Here is a 27131-nt window from a genome sequence, read left to right on the forward strand (position 1 = left end):
TAATTTCATAAGTCATTTGTAGTAACTGCCCCTAGTAGCATTACTTGTGAAAAAGAAGAATAAGGTACTTTAGGTCTTACGCAGATCTCACTATTACACATTGTTTGTGCAGATCTAGCTTTTTATAATTTGAGCAACTCTTTTCTCCAACCCATCAATTTTGAAATTTACTAAACATAGAAGCTTACACATGACCCACAAAAATAAATAAGAAACTTGTGCTTGAAGGGGAGTGCAGGGTGGGTCTTTTGGTTGAGTTTGATTTTATCTGAACGTGGGCCTGAAAATTTGTGATTATGAAGTTGATTTTGGTCGTGAAAGTTTGATTTTTTTATTTTTTAAAATTCTAGTTTCAGGGCAAGTAGCATCTATTTCCTCCTCTTTCTGTTTATTGTAGACTGAAAAATAATTTCTTATGCAACCATAATTGAATTGAATAAACTCACGTATGGTAACAGTGTTAGATAAACACCCCTAGATGGAGTTAGCGTAGGTCATATAATCTTTTTGCCTTTCTTAAACTTTTAACACAGCTAGCTGTCACAGGAAACTAAAAAAACCGTGTTTCATTCATCTGAGAAGGGGTGACCAAAGACATGGATGTGGTCGAGAAATTTTTGTACAAAATTTCTTTATCTTCGTTATATTTATGAGTAAATCAAATGGTGAGGAGCTATTCACATCATATCATGAATACTATTTACGACAGGGAGAGCAATAAGAACAAAATATTGAAAAGCCACTGGAAAAGAATAGGTACTTGAATCTAGCCATCAACAATGCTCCCATTCATACTTGAATCTGTGCCCGAATGACGGTCCACAGAAGTATAATCTGGAGATGCAGTAAAGGACGTAGCTGGAGTGGATTCATCATCTCCATGTTCAGAGGCTGAGCTAGCAGCATCCATCTCCTTCCCTGGACACTCATCTTGAACACATTCAGCAATCTCATTGGTGAAATTTTCAAAATCATGACTCCTGTTTAAGGGTGTCACGTCTTCTTTCTTGACAACATTAAACACAATACCATTATGGATCATTTCCGGCTGCAAAAAATCACCTGCAGTCACCAGTATGCGGGACCCATTGACCACCCTGTTGCCAATTTCCCTTTGCTCAGATTCTGTGCTATCGGAGTTCCTATCCAGTGTTGTGAGCCTGGGGTTACGATACTGAAAATCATTAGGGTTAGCATGACTCACTAAGCCTTTATTTGGTTCAGTGTCAACTTCCAAGTTTTGGAGAAAATCAATGAACATATTTGCCGAAGTAGTTCTCATCAAAGGCCCACCAGATCTTGTCCAAGAGTGCAAATCAACACTTTCAGAGTCACTGTCACTTCCTTCGTGTATGCCACGGTGGGTCTTCCAAGTTTTACCACTGGCCACATTAGAACTGCTAATGCTTTGGTGCAATGAGGAAGCAACATCAATAAGGTCCTCAAGGGAACCGGTCGAATTCTCCCGTGCAATGCAATTCCATGAAGGAATTCTTCTTGAAGCACTAAACCTGACAGTACTTGACAAACCATGAGAAGCAGAAGCAGCTCTCTCAGCCATTCTCCTTAGTCTTCTCATATGATTGAGAATCACAACACACTCATCAAGGGCAAGCTCAATGCCACAATTTGCTTTAATGGCTGAAAGTTTCTCCCAGGTACATCTTCTCCCTTGGTTGGCTGCCTTTTGAAGCTCTCCATAAGAAGGGTTCTGTATAATTTTGGTGTACTGGAACAGAACACCAGCAAGACAAGAGTACAAGTTAATCACTAACTAACAGAATCATCTTTTAGTAAATGATGCATAAATAACCTAAACCTTTAGTAAAAATGTATTATTGGAGAAAGAGTAATGGCTACCATGATGTGTATATATATATATATATACACACACACACTGTTCAGTTCTCTCCATGTGTAACAAAACCACATCTTCTCTCTATTTTCTCTATTTCCTTCTTTTGTATTGCACTCTCTGTTGTGGGAATCAACGGATTGAAGTACCATTTTAAAACACTACCAACATGCCTCTAGCTCATTAATGTAATATGACCTATCCCAATCCCAATTCTTTTAAGCACCCAATATTGTGCAACATCTGCATGCTTCGAATGATAAAATTCGTTTGTGCATTCACCTTTTTCAACGTTGTTGTTGTAGTTCAATTGTCTTTTGATTCCCACAACAGAGTGCAGTACAAAAGAAGGAAACAAAAAAAAAGAAATGTAAAAAACAGAGGAGAAGAAAAAGACATGGTTTCATTACAAAGTTCATATTTTGTCACATATTCCTCTATTTTGTAACCGAAGGCTTGGAAACCCCTAGCACTTTCATTTGAATTGGTATCTAGCTGAAGTTATTTTCTCCTTAATTATCTAGCCGATATTTTAATGTTCGTAGGTACATACCTGAGCAAGAGTTGCAGGCATAACAACAGTCACATCACCTTCCCAGTCTTGAGCAAACAACTTAGCAAGTCCACCTAATGGAAAACCAAGTTCCAGTATTTGATTACACCTATGTTTCACCTCCATCTCCACAAGATGGGCAAGCTGAAAAAAATAAAACATCCTAATTTGATACAATCATTATGTAGTAAGAGTGGTTAACAAGTTTGATGCCTTATAAATGATGAATGGCCACTAGCAAAGCATACAATACAACCACTTCCTATTCATGCCTAATTTTCACAGTATATATTTTGAAATTAAAAATTCCTATATATGCTGCTAATATTCAGACTAAAATGCATTTTTGTCACTGGAACGAATAGGAGGAACCAACAGAAATGAGGGAAATTTTACAACTGTTTCAACGCATAGGTTATGCTACAAACATAGCCTGTAACTACATTCTTCAATTAAAAAATGCAATTGCATGATGCGACAATATTGGGTGATATTGCAAATAGGTGAGCAATGATCTCTTATTGTGATTAAAAATATGCATGGATTTCCCCTACAAGTTTTCAGGGAGTAAAACTCCACAGGTTATTTTCTCCATCAATAAATAACAAGTACACGACGCATCATATTTCAGAGACAGAAGGAGACATGCACAGAACATCCAAATAACATGCATGAATAAAGCATAGAAAAGCCAATGGGTCAAATTAGTCTGAGAGAATGTTTTGCTCAACATATTTCTTATTCTTCCAAAATTTATATAAGAAAAAGTAAAAACAGAAATGAAAACAGGATACAGAAAACAATAAGAAATTGCTCTCTTTTCTATATAAACTTTTTGAAAACAGGAAACAGAGTGAAACTATAAAATATTTTTTCAAACCAAACTGGTCCTACAGCATAAACAGCATGATAAGAACAAGGAAGTAATCATCCATAAAACTTTTAGCAAACTGTTTAGAAAGTAAGTCAACCAGTGATAAACTATCTAACACATCAACTCAGGGCTTGGGGAGGGGAAGGGGGAATGGTAACAGGTAACGGGGGACTATAGAAGTGACAACTCATTTAAGAAGAAAATATACACATGACAATAAACATACATTGTGTTTGCACAAAAATCCAAGTCCATTAATATGTACCTTGGCAGCAAAGTTGCCCCCGTAAGTCCGCACAAATTCTTTCAATCTCAATAATGGTGCAATATGAGGGTTGGCCTGGCTAACTATAAAATGATTGACATTGAATAGTTCTTTCAACTGCATCATAGGTAAATCAATCTCCAAGCTACCATCCCTCCAACGGCGCGCTGGTGTGGAGCCCTCTTCGGGACCTAAGTTAAAAGGAGGATGGTAAGGAATAATTTCCCCACTTCTATCCTTTGCCATCAATTCTTGAGCCTCAAAAAGGCCAGGAAAGGCACAAGAAGCAGTGACTGCACTCCATATAACCACATGGGGTGAAGTCAAGTAGTTAAGACATCTAGGTGGTTCGTGCTTCCTTGGGGAACAAACTGTAATCCCAAGAATTCTACCTGTCATGTCATAAGCTTCTTGAAATGTAAGGTTGCTTGTTAGATGCCTCAACATCATTTGCAACTGTCTGATCTCATGAACAGCACCAAATGTCGTGACTCTCTTAACAACTGTAAAAATCCCACCCATTTGATCAAAAAATTGCAATGAGTGCCATGAATCTTCAAAAAAGCTCTGAAGCTCAGGCCAAGTCCTGGTGGCAACAACGGCACACATAATAGATCCCACGCTTGAACCAGCAATTATCCTAGGCAAGAGTTTATGTTCTACCAGTGTTTTAACTACACCCACATGAGAAGCTCCAAGAGAAGCACCCCCACTTAACAGCAAAGCTGTCCTCCCAAATGCATGCCTAGTTTCATGCATGAAAGCAAGCTTTTCTTCCAATGATAGTTCCTCTGAATCAGAATCACAGACCATTCTCAATTGAGTCGTTACTTCATCAATGTATTCCTTGATTAATTTGGGCACCTGAAGCCTACCCTTGTGTAGTTCAGGATTACACATATTACCTAAATTTCTAACAAGATCGGCACGCATACAAAAAAATATATCTCTAAGAGATCCCTCTTGCCGACGGTGGCGGAGCTCTTGAAGCTTGTTCCTCACCAATTCCACATCATAAAGGTCTGATTCATTCATCTTTGTTGTCTCTTTATCAAGCATCTTAGCTGCATGAGCCCACTCCTCATAGGTCAAAGCAGATCTCATCATGTTTCTCCAAAACTTCCTCCTATATGCCATTTCAGCCCTTACTTTCACATTTGTATATCGTTTCAACAAGAAAGCAATAATTGTCATCATTGCCAGTATCCCCTGAGGATTCCTAGGATGCAACCATGATATAAAGGATGCCAAACCCCCCCTAAACCTATAGAAGAGATCTAACAACACGTGAAATATCTGGTGCTTAAAGTGTGACATGGACTTACAAAATAGAACCCTGAAAGCAATTGATCTACCAAGAATGTCTGAAGGACCGATTGGAAAACCGTAAACCCTAGCCTCATTACTAATGTGATCCATTCTTCCTTGATCAAAAGAAAAACAATATCTTTCTCATAAATCAAAACTAAAAACTACCAACGTATTAATAATATACAATAAAGCCAGTCTCTGTATCTTCGATGTTAGAATCAAATAGTACACATTGTGAAAAGGCAAGGCTGATGAAAAGATTACAAAGAAAAGAATCTTCACTAGGATCTCACAAAATGATAAACGTGTGTGTTTGTCCTGTGTTTAACTCCAAAACTCGTATAATCCCTAACTTAAACCAAATCAAAATAAAAAGGAAACTAAAATAGAAAAGACTATGCAAATGAACAGTACTACAAGTTCTTGTTTTTCTTCCGACCCCAAGAAGCCTAAAAATCTTTCGAATAAAAAAGATGAAATTTTTAATCAAACCCAAGGAACCAAACCGTTGATTTCTAAAACAAATCTTAGTGAAGAGCCAAAAGGGTAACAAATTATTGGTCTTATAATTAGGAAGGGATGCAAGTGGGATAAGGGGGCATTGGAATCTGGGAAGAGGGGATAAGATACCCCATAGGGTGACAGGGAGCCTCGTCACGAAAATGATGACGTGGAATGAACATCCAGATTTATGGTTCGTTAGAGAATTGACTCAGATAAAGGAAAAAAGAAAATGTCACAGAAAAATATGATTTTGGTTTGCTTTTAAGATGCAACTTGAAGCGTTGGAGCTTTGTAATTGGACAATAACGTGATCCAATTATAGTTTGTTTCAGACACTGAAAACAAACGACAAAAACATGCTCTTTATTTTCCTTCTAAGAATAAGAAAGCAGCAGAAAACGAGCCACTCAACAAAAAATGTGTAGTTTAACAACTCCAATGATAATGGGGTTTTTCTTTCTGCACCCCCATATCTTGCATCTGCACCTCATAGGGGTATGTGAAAGACCAAAATATCCCGTATCTTTTTACAACCCCATATCTTGAAGCTCTTGCTGCTGATACAAAGGGCTTCTTACTCTTTCTTCTTTGGAGTTTTGTGTTGGTGAATTTCTTTGAGAAGAGCAGCATCACTCACCCAATTTTGTTACTATGAATTTTACTCCTAATTGCAAGAAGAAATTTTGCAATTAATGCAAGTGTGCCCCGTAATATGCCTTCACAAAATGTAAGCTTAAATGGAGAAATAGTATTCAGTTGAGTCAGGTTACAGGTCCTTATTTTTTTATTCTATATTAATTTTATTAAGATTGATATTTAATGATATTTAAGATTTTTAGATCTCACTTTTTTTTCTCTCTTTTATAGGTACAAAGTAGAACATGCTCAATAATAAATGTTCGAGAGGATTTTGGAAAATCTTTAACTCCGACATAAGTTAGCTTTAATATCTCTAGAATGTATAAAATATATGTATAGTTCTTTATCTTGATGTAGAACTCTTATTGTAAAACTTGTATATTTTTAGAATATATTGTGAATAATTACCAAAATGTAAAACATTGAAGTTATGTTATAATTAATATTTTCTCTAAAAAAATCTTATAAAAAAAATCTACTTTCAATTTCAAATTAAATAACAGTTATTCATATTATAGTCGGTGTTACACCTACAAATATATAGTGTGCAACTATTAATTTATTTATTTAATGTTATATCTTTATTTTGATTGTTATGATAGAATTTTATACCACTATTCACTTATTGCCTCCATAAAATGTGCTAAGTTTTGCAAGAATGACTTCTTCATCTACTAAGAGACAATGCACTCACTAGAAAGGTAAGGGAAAAGCCCCTACAAATGATGCAGTTCTTGCTCCACGAGTCCCCGATATTAAGGAAGCCCTAAACCAGTCACGGTTGTTTATTGACCAAGAGTAGAGGATGGACTGTGGCACAAGGTTTTACCTCAAACCAGTTGTGCCTAATGTAATGCATTTCACCTTCTTTGAGTCTTTAGGGTTTGAGTTTCACCGTCATTTGGAACATCAAGGTTTTAAATAATTTGTGATGTTGAAATGTTTTGAAGATATGATCAGAGTCTTTTATGCAAATCTTAGGATCACAGACCATGGTGTCCTCTATTCCGAGGTTAACCGGAATTGGATTGTTGTCACCCTTCCAGATTGGATGCATTTGGCTCATTTGAAGTATGAAGGACTGTAATTAAATGTTGCAAACCCTTTTGATGACCTGAACTATGATCATGATATGAAATTGATAGTCATGATGGGGCCAAGGATGCAAGGTCATAATGTCAGGACTGTAGGTGGTATATTACTAAATGATAGACTACTTCATTACACGTTTGTTCACATCTTGAGTTCTCGGTGAAGTAATTATTCTCAGTGGTTGCATGAAGATATTTTTATATTATGGGTCATAAAAAATAATATCGTGATTAAATGACCCCATTATATATGCAACACATGATCAAATGTCGGGACAACAACATGCATATTCCCTATGTCATGCTAATCACAATGATCATGAATGCGTGTGAAGTCGATTTATGCATCAAATCAAGTATGGTGCTCAGATGAACCAATTTTTTGGGAAAAAACATTGAAAGAAGTTAAATATCCATCAGTTACATGGTGTTTGGCAACGTGGGAGGGATTAACACAAGGATGATTGATGTGAGTTGATTTTAGATTGACACATTTTAGGAGTTACACCTTTGTTTAAGGTTTTTTTTTTTTTTTTTTTGAATTAGCAGAATATGGTGAGAAGCTTAAGAAGATTGTCATTGGATACAAACTTAACCAAGTGATTAACTAAGTGTGAAGGTTATCTTCTAGAAAGCAAAAGAGAAAACACAATAATAAGATGAAGATGATGATGGGCTAGCTTAGTGGTTGCTCTAACTCTCAGGGTTCCATCAATGATGGAGATGACATCAACCCAACAATACGGAACGACCATGTTTATGGCACTGCGTCCCAGGCCCCAATCCAGGATCATTTTATGAAATGATACCACAAATTTGGAGTGGATTTCGAGAGTTACAGGAATCGATCAAGACTATGAACCTAAACATCAACAGACGTTTTGACAAGGTCTATGAAACAATTGATGACCTACAACATCAACTTCATGACTTCCAGGAGTCTTTTGAGTTATACATATTTGACCTATCATTGTTATTATTTTCCGAGACATTATTATAATATTGTGTTATTTTTACATATATATTGCAATGTACTTTGTTTCATATATTTATTATGCAGGTACTTTATTGATGAATTCACTTCAACATAAATTTTTTTTACTACATTCCCAATTTTCCACGAATATTTTTAATTGAACCAAATAAATTTTTTATTAATCATAAATATGTTCTGACAATTTTACATAATTTTTAGAAAGTACTGAAAATAATGCTTAAATTACAAACAACTATAATCCACAAATAAAGGAATCAAATTAATTTTCCAACAATTTTTAAATATAAGGACAAGTTTGTAATCTTACATTTTTATCAATTAAAAAAATATAATTTCAATCACACTTATCACATCACTCACAAATTTTCATAAACTTTGCCTACACTTTCCATTATATTTACCTTAATATAAACAACATTTTGACCCTTTCTCTTCAAATCATCTTAAATCCACACCCTAATCCAAACAAAGCATTAAGGTAAAAATTGTTGTCACACTCACCACTATATTGATGGAAGTCGTTACTTGCTCATTGATATATCTTCTTCTTTTAATGATGAACAAGGCGAAAACGTGTAGGAAGAGTAGTATAGTCATACTTTGTGAGGTGAAAAGGAATGTTTGAGTTCCTAGAGTGAGGTTAGGTCAACACTTGAGAGCAGTCTGAAGAGTGTCTTCAAGAAGACTACTCTAGAGAGAACCAAGACAAGTAGAAAATCTGCAAGAAATTGAGCAGAATTTCATTATCCAAAATCAAGGTTGAAAATAAAAGAGGAGATGGTCATATTTATAGGAAGGAAAACTTGCATGGCAAGTTTCTCAAACCCTAAGCCTAACTTGTGGAGCAAGTTTCCCACAAGTCTCATAAGTGGCGCCTAGAGTTAAGTTAGTAAACCTAGGCAAATTTTTCCGCACCTCCATACCTTCTCCCAACACTTTAATACTATTTTTAATTTCAACAATACCCTTCTGAGTATGGTGGACAATGTGGTGCCTTCTTTATTTTCAAGTGGTGGTGGTTGCTTGTAGTGACTGGTGGTTGATGACTATTTTACGACAAGTGTATTGTGTCAAAAGTAATAAATTTGTCCCTAAGGACGGATATCAAACCCACAAGGAATAGTTGAATTCTCATGTATAAGATTGACTAAATAGAAAATAATACATACAATTTTGTTGGATATTTGTTGTGTATGAGATTACAAGAATGTAAATAAAGCAAAATAAAGAGTTGTTTGATTCAATTGGGAAAATTGGGATTTTTGTGGTTCATCCTTCTTACTTTTTTGTATTTTGAAAAGCATAATAATATTCTATCTTTGATTGGTATTGATGTCTGTATAAAATTCATTTATATCGATTCATCGCATATAAAATTATTAAGATAGTCTCCTAAATATCAATTCTTCACATATTTATAAAAACTCTTTATTGTTACAAGCAGATGTTGATAGCAATGAACATTTCAAATCTATTCCTAGCATTCAAATATGTTAAGCATTATCATTTAGGTTAGAAGCTTAGAAGTACTTTTTCTAGTCAAATCTAAGGATCAAAATCATTATAAAACCAGCGCTAAGAATAAAATGACAATATCAATCATCAATTAAGAATATAAGAGTTTGAACAAAATACTCCCCCCCAAACGGTACAATTACCCACTCATGTTGGCCATTACAAGCACGGAAAACAAGAAAAAAAAAGATCCAGGATGTTTCTCCCTGACGGCTACCTCCTTTAGGGTTTTCTACCTCCTTTTATTCTCTCAATGATGTCTAGGGTTATGTCTCATGCCTCATATTTAACCTAGTTGGTCTTGGGCTAAGTGACTTCTCGCCTAGGCGAGCTACAACTTTCTTAGGTGAGTTGGACGAGAAAAAACCCAACTTCTATGGAGTGATCTCGCCTGGGCAAGATTGGGCTCGCTTGGGCGAGTTCCTCTAGAGTGATCTGGCTTGGGCGAGTTTTGAGCGTTCAAACTTTCCCTTTTCATCTTGTGTATTATCCTTTAGCTCTTTGATCTCCATTTCCCCTAGAATCCTGAAATTAACACAAATCTGGGAATAAATCATTCTTATTTATATTATAATCACAAAACATGTAAAAATGTTTAAATTCATAAAATAGGGGTTAAATTATAGTTATTTTATCAATAAATATACATAAGTGCTTGTCTTTTAATATGAAATATTACTGAAATATGACACTTATCAAGGGTCAACGTTGGTGGCTGAGGTAAGTTTTGTGGTGTTTTTACTAGTGGTGGTTGTGTTTTTTATCACTTGTTTTTTTTTCATTTTTTTGGAAGCCACAAAACCCCAAACAAAAAACCAACGATGTGCAAAAATGGAGTACAAAACAAAAAAAAATTATTTTTGCACTGGGAAACGTCGAATACAACAAATCTTCTCGTCAACCCTCTCACACACGCTCAAATGAACTACTCTCTTAAACGCTGCGAATAAAGGAGAATGGAAGGGTTGTGGTTGGAAGGGAGGTATGGGGGTGCGAGGGTGCAACTGAGGTTATTTAAAAATATGAGGTTATTCTTTATTTAGGATTATTTAAATTTTTTAAAATGGTTAAAATTGACTTTTCACAATTAATATGGAGGTGGGGGGAGAATTTGCCTCAAACCTATTCTATATATGGCCAAATATAAGGCCCAAAATAGATCCATATGCTACTTGGCCCAGAATACAAGACTCAATTAAATCTAATATACTTTTTACAAATATTTACAGTTGTTTCTTCCTCCAACTCCATAGCTCCAACTTCACCTTCATAGGTCAGACAAAAATATCATTTTTTCCTTAAATATCAAGATAACAGATTAAATTTATGATTTCAATTAAGACAAAATATATTTCAGTCTTTAAAATCCTTTTAAGAATTCCAGACAAAATAGTAGCACAATAAAAAAAAAACTAAGAACATTAAAGCAACTTAGTTTAGAAATATAAAAAAACATAAGCTTTAAAACCCTCTTAAGAATTCCAGACAAATAGTAGCACAATAAAAAAAAAACTAAGAACATTAAAGCAACTTAGTTTAGAAATAAAAAAACATAAGTGGCAGGTGAAAAAACAATCGATTGAATTTTAAAATAACAGATTCTTTTTTATATCAGTTAATAGAGTTATGCAGGATACTAATGTAGTAAAGAGGAAAGCTTAAAGAACACCAAGATTTATATTGGTTCACTCAAAAATGAGCTACATCCAGTCTCACCTCACACTAAGATGGATTTCACTAAATCACAAATATCTTTTTACAAAAGACTATTCAAGAACAACTTTTGAACTCTACAAAATTCAAAACACACACTGTAAAACTCTATCATAACTCTGTAACACTCCAAGAAACTCTATCGTGGATCTAAAAACACAAAATTATCAAAACAGCAAAGTACGGGAACGAAATCACCTTTGCTTTGAATCAAAAGACTCAAGAGGATCTCCAAATCCACAACACACTTTGAAAAATCTTTGACCTCAAGTGAATGATGAAAGTTAAGGAACCAAGAACACTCAAAGACTTTCAAAGACTAATTCTCTCCAAAAAGCTATTCACTTAGAATTATCTCAATTTCTAAACGATGTATTGTGTGTGAGTAATGAAGGGATATCTTTTTAGAGATCAAGCCCTCCTTTTTATAGATTCAAAATTGAAATAGATTTAAAACAGATTTGAGTATTGTTAATAAGATCAACAATTTAAAACTAGAAACAATAGGTTGATTTTACTTAAAACACATAGTTAGCTTCAAAACTTATTTTGAATAAAAGGAAATAGTTAAACTGAAATAGCTTGAAACAAAACTAACTCAAAAACAGTTTTCTGAGATTAACTCATTAAAAACACTTCAAAAAAAATTCAATCAATTGATCTACGAAATAACAAATTGAAAAATTGCATCTTTCAAGTAGTTAGAATTATAATCAATTGAAAATAGTTTTAGTCAATTGAAAAACTACAATTTTCTATAAAACAAAATTTTAATCATTTAAATACATTTTTAATCGATTGAAAAACGTTTTAATAAATTAAAAACTAGTTTAACTATTGAAAGAGATTTTGTTCTTGGACCCTTCATTATTTAATCAAGATAGAAGATAAGTCAAGACACCCATATACTAAACTAAGCTATCTAGACTCTTATGTGGCAACAATCTTCATTTCAAAGTTTCACACTTGGCTTCATCAAACACATTTAGTTGAGAACCTTGAGATATCCATAAATTTCCCCTTGTTTGATGGAGACAAATAATCCAGCATGTCTTGAATCCTGTCTTGAGCTTTATTTCACTGAACATAGACATAAGAACTTCTACTCCCCCTGTCTTGTAGAACATCTCTAGTATTTCTCCCTCGTTGTGTTCATCAAACAAAAACAATGAATAAAAGCTATTTAAATGGATGTACCAATCCATCAAACAATTTATAATCATAAAAGAATAACAATTATAATAGTGATAACCATGCTTATGAGGATAGAAAATGTTCAAGGTGCAAAACCAGCACCCATACAGTCTAGAATAACAAGTAGAAAAATAATTAGTTTAGGAAATATGAAATTTAACCAATTACAAGATGAAATAACAAGTTAAAAGAAACATATTACTGCTCACGATGGTAGAGCTCGGACAATTGCTCTTGTACAACTTGAATTTGGTCATCAAGATGCTGAAATCTTGAGGTGGTCATCTCATAGTAGGCTCTTTACTCAGTAGAAATTGTATCCAACCTATTGAGCATCACTCTTTCTAAGCTTGACAAAGGTTCTCCTTCTCCATTGGTGGCACATAGCAATCAAAGCTTTCATCTCATTTGCTTGAGACTTAGTTGTTGCATTGCTTAATTCGGGAGGTTCAGAACTTGAAGTTGCACTAGTTTTGCTAACCCACACATCATTATGCTTCTGGAATCTGATTTCCAGTAAGTTTGAGCAGTCAATTTCATTGCCAGCTTTGATGGTCTCATTGAGCTCATCTTTCATATCAACTTCAAAGTAATCTATGAACTTGGAAATCATAATTGCATAGGGAAACTTGTAATAAGAGAGTCTTCTGGATTTGAGCATGTGTTCCTTCATTATATTGATCCAGTTAACCTTGATCTTTTTCATAATGCAATACATTAAGATCAAGTCCTCCTCATTCAGCATAGCACGGTTGCCCCCTCCCCCCTAGGTGTTAGTCGCCATGCAATGATATAGGCTAAAAATCTAGGTGTTAAATTTAGAGTACCTAAATGAAACTCATTGAATGAATTGGTTGCTCCATTGTATAGAATTGCATCTTGTTGAACTCACTAATTTCTGATATATTTCCCTTGCCAACTTTTACTTCATTGTATTTGAATCCAGCAATGTTGCTCCAAACATCAAGAGTTATCATCATAGTGACTCCTTTCACAGTGGAAACCAGATTCTTCCCATCAAGGCTGAGATTTGTGTAGAACACCTTGATCAAATTGGGATATACCTTTTCTGTTATTTCTAGGAAAGGTTTAAGCCTCTGAAATTTCAGCAAGGCCTTTGGCTCATCCAGTTTCTACTCCTTCATCCATGACAAACTGTAACACCCCCTAACGATAATATGTATTCCGGATTGTATAATCCAAAATATAATTTTAATATGTATCCCAAATTAATCCTAAATACATATTATAGTTAGAGGGTGTTACAGATTTTACAATCCGGTATACATGAAAAAAATTAATAAATAAATGAACAAAAAACGAATGTAAAATCACCATAAAACATACCTCAATCACCAACCACCATCGGCCACCAAAAACAACCACCTCAAGCAACCAATACCACTTGGAAATGACGAAGTCACCACACTCTCCACCGAAACAAAAATCCTAACATAAAATTAGAAGGGTATGGTTGGAATTAAAAAAAATATGAAGGTATAGGAAGAATGTATGAAGATGCATGGAGAAAGCCCTAGGTGGCTAGATATGTGGGATGGTCCTCCATAAATAGGAGAACAAGAACCGCAACAGAAAAATAAAATAAAAGATATTTAAAATTGATATAATATATTTATAAAATTAATCACAATGTTAACTATCTTAATTATTTTAAATCATAATAAATCATTTTCAAATTAAAGATTAACAAAATCTCTTCATATTTAGGGAATAAAACATTATTTTTAAATTTGGAACACTAGAAAAATTACTTTTAAATTTGTGAATTAAAAGAAAAGCTAACCCAAATTTAAGAAACTGAAGAGATATTTTTAAAAAAATTAAAAATAAATTTTCATCTATTATAATTTTTAAAAAGTTTTACGGATAGACCTCAGTTAGGAGTGGTTTACAAACATTTTTTTTATAGATTCATAGAAGGTTTTCAGATGAATGCTGAGAATATTAATTTACTAGTGATATGATTTATATATACATATTTTGTAAAACGAGATAGTAATAAAATTTAGTATAAAGTTTTTATTCAATAAAAGTCACCTAACAAAATGAAGTTTTTGATGAAAATTAAATTTGTAACAATTTACCTTAAATCATAATAACTATTGGTTTAATATTTTATCGTATCGTTACAAAATTTACTATTGTTAGATACCGTTGATGATAATTATATGAATACTACGATGAAAAAAAAATTAAACGATTAAACTTATGATAGAAAATTAAAAATAATAAAAACCTTCCTTTGACAAAACCCATTTAAAAAAATATAGAAGATTTTTTTTGTGGAGTGTGCATATATCTGGATTATTATAAAATTTTGAATTCATAATTATTATAAGGAAAAAATAAGACTCGAATGAAATTATTATTTCTTAGTTCTTGTGTTATGACTTTTTTTTATTAATGTAGTCCTATAGTTTGAAAGTTCTCAACGTGGTGTCAGATTTGTTTGAAATTAGTGAATTTGATCACTTCTATTAGATTGATTATGAGTGATAATGTTACATAATAAGTATGTGTTAATTTGCTTCCTTTGTTGATTTCAAGTTAAAGTTTCTTGATTTTTTTTTGTCTTTAATAAACCCTATTCTGTGTACCTTGTTGCTTCCATTCCCTGATTCTGCTTTAACTATATAAACTCTAACGCTGCCTACAAACTATTTATTTTAAGAGTTTCAATTCTAGTTAGTTCTTCTTTACGATCCTTTAGATACAAGAAATGGTTTTCTTAGCCTTCACTTATTAGATCGGGGTCTCTTATTTTCTTTTATGTGAAAGTATATTTAAAATAAATGTTCACTTAAAAGCTTGAATTTTATATTGATGTTAATTTTGTATGGATTTTGTTCTTAATTTTAATGTGTAAGATTTGTATTTTAAAGAGGAGGTTGGAGGAGCTAATAAAAGGTACGGTTAAGATGGTCATGCTAGTTTTTGGAAAATCCAATCCAAAATTCAAATATTTGGATTGGATTTTAAAATCCAAATCCTTATTTTTATAAACAAAAAATAATTGGATTTTAAATTTAAATTTATATTTTCTAAAAAAATTAACATAATATTAATATAAAAATATGTATCAAAAGTTTAATCATATAAATATTAAAAAAATATAATAAAATTACAATTTAATAATACCAAAAAATATAATTATTATTCTTGAGAAGTTTGAAACTAGTTAATTTTTTCATATTTAAGTACAGAGGTAGCAGAAGCATAGGATATAAAATGTCTAATTGGCAATGTCATGAATTTAACTTCACTTTGCACATGGAGAAAATGTCTACCATTCAATGTTAAATGCTAAATTCATAAGTGTCTTAGAGAAAAAAGAGTTCAAATCAGTAATTTGTTTCTCTATGATCCAATTTACAAATGTTAACATGGAATGCTGTCAAAAAAGTCTTTAAAATTGCTTTTAGAACATGACATGAGAAACCCTTTCGAGACTAAGTAAGATCTATCTCATAGATATGATCTAACTAGGCAAGTAACTAAATCACGACAATTGCAGCAACTAGTTTAACCTGAAAAGGTTGAGTCAACATCTTTAACATAGGCTAGCCAAATATAACTTAAGGAAAAACTAAGAACAAGTACTCTTTCAAACAAATTTCTAGTAAGTATGACCTACGATAGTACACAATCACACAACTCCACCACGATTCTAACTTAATATCATATCCGGAATTGTGACCGACTAACTTGCAAACATCTAAATATCGCAAAAGCACAATGTGCCTATCTAAAATCATATACGTTGATAACTGATGGGAATCTCTAGATTGATGATGCTCAGGAAGCTCTACTGATGTTGTTTCTACCTTATGTTGTCTAAGCATTAAATAAGAAGTACCTTTTGATGTTGGTCACCTACAGTAAATGCCTTGTGTCTAGACAATTCTTAAACATGCATGCAAATTATACTACAAAGCTTAGTAATCAAACTATCTTGTGTAAGGATGGTAACGACTACTGCAACCATAACTTCAAGAAGTGAAACCATAATAATTATAATTAATCCCTTAGAAAAAAATAGCCGTAAACAAATTCAATACATATTTGTTATCTTCGTGCATTATCTTGTCTCCACTCCAACCTTGAAATATTCCATGTATCATAAACTGAAAAATTATAAGCAAAAACAGCATGACTCCTAAAAACAAAATCAGCTAAGAAAATAAATTCATGTGACTTGGATATTTGCATATTTTTCACAAGATTTCATGCTTATAAAGGATCAAGAAGTCCCTTTCTACAACCTGTATGCAACACCAAAAATAAATAAAAAATTAATCAAAGAAAATTTAATTTATTTACTTTTTGTGATTCAAAATCATTGGTGAATCATAACATCCTAACCTCAAAGAAATCAAGTTGTGGTCATGAAAACAAACATACTATTTAGGAGAAATTTTGGTTGATCCGCCAACATCTTGTTGAGAAACCAACTCTATAAGAAATGAAAAACTTATTGTTACTTAATACATATTTAATTGTAACATTAATACATAATTGGAACATCAACATACCTTGGTCAACTCATTGAAGCTCTTCAAAATCATAGTCTAACAATGACGGTAAAGGTGTATCTTTTAGCCAATCCTATGTACAAATAAGTGTCTCCACCTTTTGATGTGATAAAGAACTTCGATATGGATCAAACACTCTTCTATGCTAAACACAGACTCATATGCTACTTTAGAAATAGGCATAGCTAATAATTTTCGTGCTATGTTTGAAAGGATTGGAAATCTACATGAATTAATTTTCCACCAATCTAGAATATTCAAATTTGCACTTGTATTAAACTCTTCCTCTCAATATTTTTGAAGCTCAGATTTGTTTGAAGAGGTTAACCCAATTGTTTGCGAAAATTTATTCCAACCATACAAATCATTCTTATAACTAGGTATCTCTGCATGTATTTGTTGTGTGTTATTTTCAGCTCCCCCATTTTTGAGTTTTATATTAATCAAACAACAACTTCAAAGAAATATCTTATCTTGACTTTTGTATTCCACAAACATTTTTACCGGTTCTTCTCGACAAAATTCTTGTTGAAATCTACAATAAGAAGGAGAGTTCATATTTCCATCAACGGTTGAAAATGCACTTACTTTTTGCTTCTTGTTTTCTTCTTTATTAGGGTTATTTGGACATCTCAACACATGATTTCGCATTGCACTTGTTCCTTTCTCATATCGAATAAGAATATCACAATACTTCCATTGAGATCTCTTATCCGACTTAGGATCTAGTTGAATAAAATGATTCCAAGCTTTTGAACGATTTTTTCTTCCCTCATGGCAAGGAGGTCTCACATTTGTAGAGCTAGAGACCGTTGGTGGAGTAGAAACCACATGCTCAATTGGTTTTGAGACCTTGAATAATCATCTTCCTCGTGCATTGATGACATTGAATAAAAGTAAAATATACAACCTAATATTGTTGTACCCAAAAAAATTATTGCGTCTAACTATCTCTATAGTTAAAAGTTCAATTAGATGATGCAATATCTTAGATAAGTTGGTAGCTGTCAATTTCAAGGTTGTGTTACACAAGTGTACTTGTGTACTATATTTATATACCTTTGTATGAAGGACCATCATACTAGGTCTATAAAGCCTATAGAGAGTCTATTGCAACCGTTGATGGTCATAAAGCTAGTTAAGCTTCATATATCTTTGTATGAGGGAGCATCATATTGCCTATAGAGAGTCTCGCCCAACAAGCAAGCAGATTTATAAACCCATAATAGTGGAGAAAAAATGTTTTATTCATAGTATAAACTGACATGCATTTATTTCTAGTGAGTTGTTAATGAAGCTTCAGGGTTGTCTTTTAGAAGATTCCAACTCTAACACCTATTTGTCTTCATCTCCTTGTTATCTTCTTTCCAACATTCAGTACATAGATTCCAACATATTTAAAACATCAAATTTTAATTCACAATAAAACCAAAATTTCTTTTATTTAGAGTTCAACAAATAGTCATTTTGTTCATTTAGACTTTGTCTTAAAATTTAAGAAAATGCCGAGATCATAAATTTAGAGACTAAACTAACCAATTAAGTGTTACTGGTAGAAAATAAATTGGATGAAGCACAATGATCCACATCAAAGTTAGGCTATACAGTTGAATTAAGTGGTCCTTTGAGATTAATTAATGTGTGATGCACTTTGTTAAGAAGCATAGCAGATAAAAAGTAGCATACCTTTTTTCTTTGGAATTGAAACCATATGAAGAATGAATGAAAGAATAAAGCTACTAAAATGGAACAAAATATTGAGCCAAAGAGGTGTTGATTACTTAGTTGTTGTGTCTAAATGGTGTGTATAGGTTCTGATCTTATTCATGAATGTTTATGAATGCATAGAAAAACATTCAAGTGAGATGTAGTGTTAACAAGTACCTGACAATATTACAAGAAGAGATGCTACAATCGCAAAAGAAGTTTTTACTTCATTAAGGAGGGATATGTTGAATACCAAATTGATAATTGGACAGGGTGCCTAGCTGATAGTTCCTCCTCAGAACTGGAACGGTTTCAGTCCACTTCAGAGTTGTTCCTTACAGGTTGGGATGTGTTGTACAGTAAAAGACCATACAAAAGAATTGCACAACCAAGAAAAAAAATGGACTCAAGCTTGTTCCCTCAAGAAGATATGGTAATGGAAGGGAAAGAATATAAACAGATATGGGCACTGCAAAAATTATAAGCACACATGAGCTAATAATCTATTAAGAAAACTTGATATACAAAAGACCTTACTAGTCACAATTTTGCTACCAAAAGAGGTTGGCCCAGACACGTTCTACCTTGTTGTGTAATAATAGTGGAGACCATGAACATCCCAATATGCAGAACAGATAAATTGTGACTATATCACTTTCTAGTCTCTAGTAAGCTTGGAATTAGTTTCCCATACGTTTATTTTGCTTATTTTGCAGCAGGGAATAGTTCCCCAAACAAGCAAACACCCTATAAATGTGTAAATGTACAATGAACCACCTTTTAATGTTCAACAATAATTTATGAGCTACTAAAATGAATCATACATGCAATAATATAAAGTCACTTATTAGAATATCTAAATGAAGCTCATACCAATATAATATCAAATTATCTGACATTTTCATAAGGTGTTGAATTAAACTTTTATATCATTAGAACATTTACAACATTAGCACTTACCTCTTATTGGTACTAAAAACTCAAACAATTTCTAACACAGACCCAGTTCACCATTTAGTTGTTATTGGCGCTTTGTCTTGGTTTGGAACTGATGAGGTGACTCATATTTAGATAAAATATGGCAAACATAGAAGTAATCATGAGTTAAAAAGAATATTAAGATGCATCAAGAACAACCATCCAAAAAGAAGTGGTCATGGATGAAAACAAACATACCTGCAAGTTGCTTTTGCTAGAGGTGGTGAAGAGAGAGAGAAAGTTCTTTGAAATCGAAAAATAAAATTAGACTATAGGTTGCGGTGGAGGGACAAAGTGCTTTGATGCAAGGAAATCAATTTGTCGAGGTGGTGGAGAGAGAGTCGAAGGTCGTGGAGAGAATCGGAGGCGATGGAGAGAGCGTCAGAGGAGATGGAGAGGGATTCAGAGGCGGTGGAGAGAGATTCGGAGGCGATGGACAACAAGTGCTTCGTTGCGTTTTGCAGAGGTGTAGAGAAAGAGTGTTTCACAGTTTTCAGATGTAGAGCGGAATGAATATCTGTTTTTGGATTGAAAATTTGGATTTTCTATTTTTTTTTAAATCTGTATAAAAAAATGGATATCTGATTTGGAAAAATTATAAAATTTGGATCAAAACAAAAACTAGATTTAAATAATCAAATTTATAATGGATCAGAGCATTGCAAAAATTGGATCAGATTAGCCTAAGTGGATTTTTTGCCCACCCTTGGCTAAGGTAGAAAAGGGAAGGAAATGGAAAGAGAAAAGAAAAACTTTTATATAATGTACTACTAGGATCCAGAGTACTGAGAACATCGAACCTATATCGACATTTTGGCACGTTTTGCATGTGACTGGTGTGAAAGAACTAAATCACGTTATTAACGATTAGTACATAATAAAGTATCTACAAATTCGGATTAAGATACAATTGGTCTATGAGGTCCTGTTGAGCTTAACTCGTTCACCTGTACCATTAGAAGTCCAAGAAAGCTTCTATAAATAAGATAACACCCCAAAGTCGTCAGGTACGAAAAATCTAATCCAGAATTTGTAAATTGATCTCGAACCTAAAATAAATTGAGCGTTAGAGAATATATAATAAGATGGTTGTGGATTTTGGCATGCTTTATTCCTTTTGTGGTATTGTGAAGTGTGTATGAAAGTTAGAGAAACTTGGAAGTAGGTTATGGAGCAACAAATTGATATTTTAAGGATGTGTGGAGGATGAATATTTTTTGTGTAAATTTGATGGAGTTTATTCTTGTAGAGATTGTAAGTGAATTTTTGAATTTAATAAAAAAAATGGCATTACATCGCTTTAAATAAAATTAAAATTGAATTAAGAACATGGAAGGGCATTAAAAATATTAAAATATGGACACAAAATCTATTTAACCTATTTGTAAATATCATTGTTGTGATCTTTAAATGATATATAGTCATTGCAGGAGGTGGGAGGAGGAAGGTGTACCCATAACAATAGTTAATATTTACTCTCCATGCAATTATAATGAGAAAAAAAGAGTATGAGATGAAATAATGAAGATAAGAAGGTATATAAACAACAAATTCTAGTGGATAACAGATGATTTTAATGCCATAAGGAAACTAGATGAGAGAAAAGGTTCCAAAAATGATGACAACAATAGGAAGGAGATAGAATATTTTAACAATTTTCTTGAGAGTATAGAAATGTTAGACACACTACTAATAGGAAGGAAATATACCTAGTATAAAATGAATGACACAACCAAGAGTATAATTGAAAAAAATATTAGTATCAAAAGAGTAGATGGACCAATGGTTAGGATGTAAGCAATATACACTTGATAAGATAGTTCCGTATCATTGTAGCCCAGTTAGATGGATTGGGGACCCAAACCATTTAGAAATTTGGATATTTGGAAATCAAATTGTAGACTTGATGGCATAGTCATAGATCTTTGGAAGATTTACAATGAAACATGTGTATCTAATCTGAAATACAAAATGAAATATTTGTAAAGGTATAAAATAAATAAATGTTTGGAAATGTTCATCAAACAAAACATAATATTGTCATGGGAATGAATGAGCTAGATAAACTAGATGGGAGAATAGGCTCTCTCTTTTATCGACAAGGGAGAATAGGCTAGATGAGAAAAATAAGATGGCAAGGAAAAAAAATTTCGCTTATCTAAAACAAAACAAATTCAGATAGGAATCCTTACTTTGGCAAAAATCTATAGCTAATCGGATAGCTATAGGAAATTTAAACACTAATTATTCCATTCAATTATAAACTGGAAGAGAACTAGAAATGGGATAAGTGGAGTCTACATACACCGAATATGGTAAGAGGATGTGTCAATAATGAAAAACTGAGGTTAAATATATATTTCCAATCACTAACAGTAGAGGACAATATTAGTTAATAGAAAAATTTATAGATGCAAAGATTAAAGATGACGTGTGGAGTTGTGATAGTAGTAAAACCCCAAGCCTAAATGGTTCCAAATTTAGGTTCATAAAAAAGTTCTAAAATATCTTGAGAGAGAGTATACTTAGGACAATTAACTCTTTTTAGCAATAATGGAAAATGGCCAAAAGGATGTATTGCATCATTGATTACACTTATACCTAAGACAGATAACCCTTAAGGCCTAAATGAACATAAACCCATATCATTATTAGGAAGTATGTACAAGATCCTACCAAAAGTCCTAGCAAATAGGCTAAAAAGAGTGGTACACAGGGTCATTAATAGTACACAATTAGCATTTATATAAGGTAGAGGGCTATAGATGGTATGTTGGTAGCTAATAAAATTGTGGAGGGGGTGAGGCGCAAAAGGAAAAGTTATGTTATACTCAAAGTTGACTTCTGAAAAGCATATGATTTAGTTAGGTGGGAGTTCCTCTATTTTATGATGGAGAGACTATGATTCTATACAAGATGGATTAGTTAGATTATGGAGTGCTTAGAGTCCTCCACAATTTCAATCTTAAACAATGGGAACCCTACAAAGAAATTTAAACCTTTTCTGCTCTTAATATGTTTGAATTCTTAGTAGGTGTTGTCAAACAAGCAACTAAGAAAAAGAATGTTAGAAGGGTGAAAGTGGGAGCTAAAGAGATAGAAGTAAGTATGTTGTAATTTGAAAATGATACTTTGCTTTTGTGTGAGGCAAAATGTTCTTGATGTAAGGAGCACGCTCAAGTATTTTTATATGATTTCGAGTCTTAAAAGGTCAAGTTTGCCTAAAGAAAAATATAGGGTGCGGGTGTAGAGAGACAAATTCTAGATAGATTTTGAGCTATGCTAAATTCTAATATGATGAATATACCATTTACATACTTGGGAATGAAAATTAGGGACAATCCTCAGAATTATAAGTTATGGGAAGCAATAAATGGAAAAATCAGGAAAAAGACTAGTGAGATGGAAAGGAAGGAACTTAACCTTTGTAGGGAGAACATGTCTAATAAAGTTTATCCTTAATGTGTTCCTATTGTATTATTTTCCCTTTTTCAAAATGCCTTTGAAAGTGAGAAAGGAATTGAGGAAAGTATAAACAAAAGTAGGGAGAAAATGGCATGAAAACTGCTTGGATAAAGGAGAAAATATTTGTAAGCCAAAATAAAAGAGCAATCTAGGTAGGAACGATTTGAATATGTTCAACTATGCCTTTTTAACAAATATGGAATGGAGAATTCAAAATAGAAAGTCAAAGCACGTGGATAGATATTTTAGAATAAATTAAGGGCTTAAAGGAAATTTCTATGTCAAAACATGACTCATGGTGGTGGAGAGATTTAAGAAAAATGTGTGGGAAAAGGAAGGAGGCAAGCTAGTATGTATAAAATACCACATGGAAGCTCAAAAATGACACTAAGATAATAATTTGGGACGATAGATGGCTAAATGGAAAGGATTAATACATAGATATATGAGATTATACAATAAAATGCAAAGGCTGGAGAATTAGGAAGATGGAAAGGTAATGTATAGGAATGGTGCTTGGGGTGGAGAATAGTATGCTTCAAATAGGAACAACCATAGGTTGAGATGTTTATGCAAGATCTAACGAAGAACATGCCTATTAGAATTAGGAATGATATATGGTTATGGAAGGATGGATAAACTCAGGTGTACATTGTTAGGTTGGATATAATAAACTACAAAGAAGGATAATGGATAGGATGGCATGTTTTATAGCCATTTTTGGAATATAAACATTATTGTCTGCTCAAATTTTGGTATGGAAAGTATTTTTGGATAGAGTGGACACTAGGGATAATTTATGTCATAAGAGAGTTAGTTGTGGCAATAAAATGTGTGCTATGTGCGGTCTAACCGATGAGACATTATGTCATTTGTTATTTTATTCTAAGGTAGAGTGTATAGTGTAAAATATAGAATATGTGTAATATAAGGATATGTGTTAAAGCAACACATCTTAACCAACTAGTTCAGCATTTTCACCAATTCTATATTCCAAACCTGAAAAGGAAAGGTAATCATATCTAGAAGTGCATGTGGTAGCCATTATCTAGAATATTTGGAAGTATAAAAATGGATTAATATTTAAGAATGAAAGGAATAATAAAAAAGATGTTATTGGTAAAACAAAAGTAATTGTTTGGGCTTGGATAACCAATGAATATCCAACAACATCCTACTCATTATCAGATTGGTGTTTAAAGCCTTTAGCATGTTTAGAATATATTCAATAATCCAGAACCGGATCAATGAGAAGGAAAATCACAAATGAAGGGGAAGATGGGTAATGAGGTACATAGTCATTTTATAAAAGAAAAAAAAAATTGTTTAACTGATTAATACTCGATTGTACATAATATCAGTAGGAAAATGAAAGGGTAGGAGGACTATAGGTCCCCAACAACAATAGACAAGGCAAAAGGCCATCAGAAAGAGAAACAAATGGGTGATGAAACATCAAAATCAATGTGAACATGAGTAAGGTTGAATTTAGTGGATGTACTAAATAATAGATGGTCCCAGAGTGCAGATATAAACCTATATGAAACTGAAAGAGAAGGAGATATATAGGTCCAAGAAGCAGCATGAAAGGTAATAGACCATTAAGAGAATATGATCATTGTGTATAGGATATTGAGGACAACTCTAAAGGACAAGTTAAGTAATGAAAACATACTAGAATTTCTTATGAATAAAGTGGACTCACAATGGAGGTGAAAGGAGACATAAAAGGTGTAACCATGTTATAAGAGGAATATGAAGTCTAAGATAGGAACATTGAGACTGATCCAAATTTCAGTGAAACATGATGGAAGGTTGATGGTTTGAGAAATTAAGGGGAAGATCTAAGATGAACAACAATCTACAAGCACATTCTCATTATCAAAGGTGAAAAGGCATACATAGCAAAAAAAAAAGGAAAACCAAAATGAATGTAGAAACAACAAAAAAATGAAATACAGAAGGAATGACATGCAAAGTAGTTAAAGTTGCACTAGTTTTTTTTAAAATAATAGTGCACGACCTTCTCTAGTTTGAGTTTCCTCAATGTAGACAAATACAAAGCAAGAACAAAATTGAAGTTATGAAGGGGTATAGGTGCAACAATTAGCAACAAGCAACAACAAAGTAATGAGAAATAAGCACAATGTCTAAGTCTAAGTAGCAATACATTTAATGGAAAGGCAATAAAGCGAAATGGCAGGTGATATTCTAGATAATGAAATATTAAATGCAAGGGAGTTATATAAAAGATGTTAGTCAAAGGCAAGTACACGTGGTAGTTGTGTAGCTAATAAAAATTGTCTTTATGAAGTCTGAAAAGGAATGTACCATTATTGTGTAGGTTAGGCAAGAATTTGAGTGTCATAAGCTGATTTTTTTAACATATTATCTTACACAATTTTTGTATATGGGTTGGAGCACCTTAAGTGTTGTTATTTATAAATAGATAACAATTTTGCTGGAAAAAAAAATAAGAGTTTCAAATTTTGTATACTTTCTTGCCTTTCATACGAACAATTTTTCCTCCATACTTTCTCATCCACTTTGGTTAAATTGTTACTATCTTGATTTGGCTAGGTGTCAATAAATAATGTTGGAATGTTGGTAGCTTCATCGAAGTCGAGACATTGTTGTACCAGTCAAAGTTAGAGCTTTTCACTCAACATTATTTTTTAGATTGAATGTTAACAAAAAGTTATTTTAGGTCAAAATCCATTGTGATAACCATCGTTAGACTTCTTTTTTACTTATGCAAGCTAGTGTTAATTTTCAACAAACATTAATCAATATTGATGAGATTTCTCTATTATGTCAAATAATTTTTTTCAATTAAAGTCAACTATGATTATTTATACTTAATTTCAATTAAAATTATTTTTCTATTATAACATGTAACTCAACTCAGAATAGATTATTGATGTTTTTCAATGTAATTATTTTTTAGCGACACTGATCATGTTTTTTTATGTAAATTGGTGCATAGTTGTAGCACTTACGCTTAGTTAACATTGATAAGTGGAATTGGTCGGAAAATAAAAAAAAAAGAATGAGAAGGAGATGAATAATATTTAATTTAATGATAATAAATAATTGGAGGAAAGGAGGATAAGGACATGAATTACAATATTATGTCCTCTTGTTAATGAGAAAACCTCATATTAAATCTTATTAATTGTATTTTGCCCAATCTAGGCTCCAAAGCTTTGATGTCTAAGTGAAAGCCTTGCATTTCTGCTTTATAGTCTTTCTCCAACTATACTTGAACCTTCCTTGAGAATTGTGGTGCTTCTGCCCATGATGACTCTGGTGCTTTTGCCCTTACTCCTACCTTATTTGCTGCATGGTACATTTTTAAAATCACAAACTCAAGAATAATAAATATTTATGAAATTTACATACATAAACATAGTCAATCCTCTTTATGTCTATAAACTATAATAACTATTTTAAATAAGAATAGTTTTATTTATTTCTATTATTTTTAATTATGTAAAATAAACAATTATCTTGTATATTATTACATACACTAAAATACTCTGATAATAAATAAAGAAATAAAATGAATCAAAATATCAATACACTATGTAATTTATTAAAACAATTGAGGCTTTATTAAAAAAATTTATTCCAATATTTCACAGAACATACAAAATAAAGATCATGCATGTATATAAATAAATTAACTTACTGTTTGTCAATCCAATTGAACAACCGTAATGACATATGAACTTGCAAAACTTTGAGGGGTGTTCGGGACATTCATATTCGATACAATTGTTAAAGCATGTAGTTTCGTTTCTTTGAGCTTCAACTGTTGCAACACCTATGAGGCACACCACCAACAACAATGCAACGTATTTGTTTGCCATTTAATTATTTTGTCCTGTTGTTGGTGGCTTATGTTCCTCCTTCCC

At 32.7% G+C, this 27131-nt stretch overlaps 1 protein-coding gene and 1 long non-coding RNA gene across 2 annotated transcripts; both read right to left on the reverse strand.

Moving 5' to 3' along the window:
• Positions 1-538: 538 nt before the first annotated feature.
• LOC137813992 (triacylglycerol lipase SDP1) lies at positions 539-5598 on the reverse strand. Its single transcript, XM_068616505.2, has 3 exons — positions 3548-5598; positions 2409-2552; positions 539-1729 (listed from the first exon to the last, which is right to left on the reverse strand). Exons 1-3 carry the CDS (start codon positions 4964-4966, stop codon positions 767-769), a joined length of 2526 nt encoding a protein of 841 aa, XP_068472606.1. The 5' UTR covers positions 4967-5598; the 3' UTR covers positions 539-766.
• A 20654-nt stretch (positions 5599-26252) lies between these two features.
• LOC137816162 (uncharacterized) lies at positions 26253-27131 on the reverse strand. Its single transcript, XR_011081772.1, has 2 exons — positions 26906-27131; positions 26253-26553 (listed from the first exon to the last, which is right to left on the reverse strand). It is a non-coding gene; the product is annotated as an uncharacterized LOC137816162 (long non-coding RNA).

Source organism: Phaseolus vulgaris, chromosome 1 (assembly GCF_051622355.1).
Source record: "Phaseolus vulgaris cultivar YP4 chromosome 1, ASM5162235v1, whole genome shotgun sequence".
Taxonomy (NCBI): Eukaryota; Viridiplantae; Streptophyta; class Magnoliopsida; order Fabales; family Fabaceae; genus Phaseolus; species Phaseolus vulgaris.

What these genes read in the sequence shown, in the direction of transcription:
- LOC137813992 (XM_068616505.2), bottom strand. Translation starts at nt 4,966, where the DNA reads ATGGATCACATTAGTAATGAGGCTAGGGTTTACGGTTTTCCAATCGGT. An exon ending in GGGGCAACTTTGCTGCCAAG is followed by an intron (nt 2,553 to 3,547) that starts GTACATATTAAT and finishes TATTTTTTTCAG; the next exon opens with CTTGCCCATCTTGTGGAGAT. An exon ending in TGCCTGCAACTCTTGCTCAG is followed by an intron (nt 1,730 to 2,408) that starts GTATGTACCTAC and finishes GTTCTGTTCCAG; the next exon opens with TACACCAAAATTATACAGAA.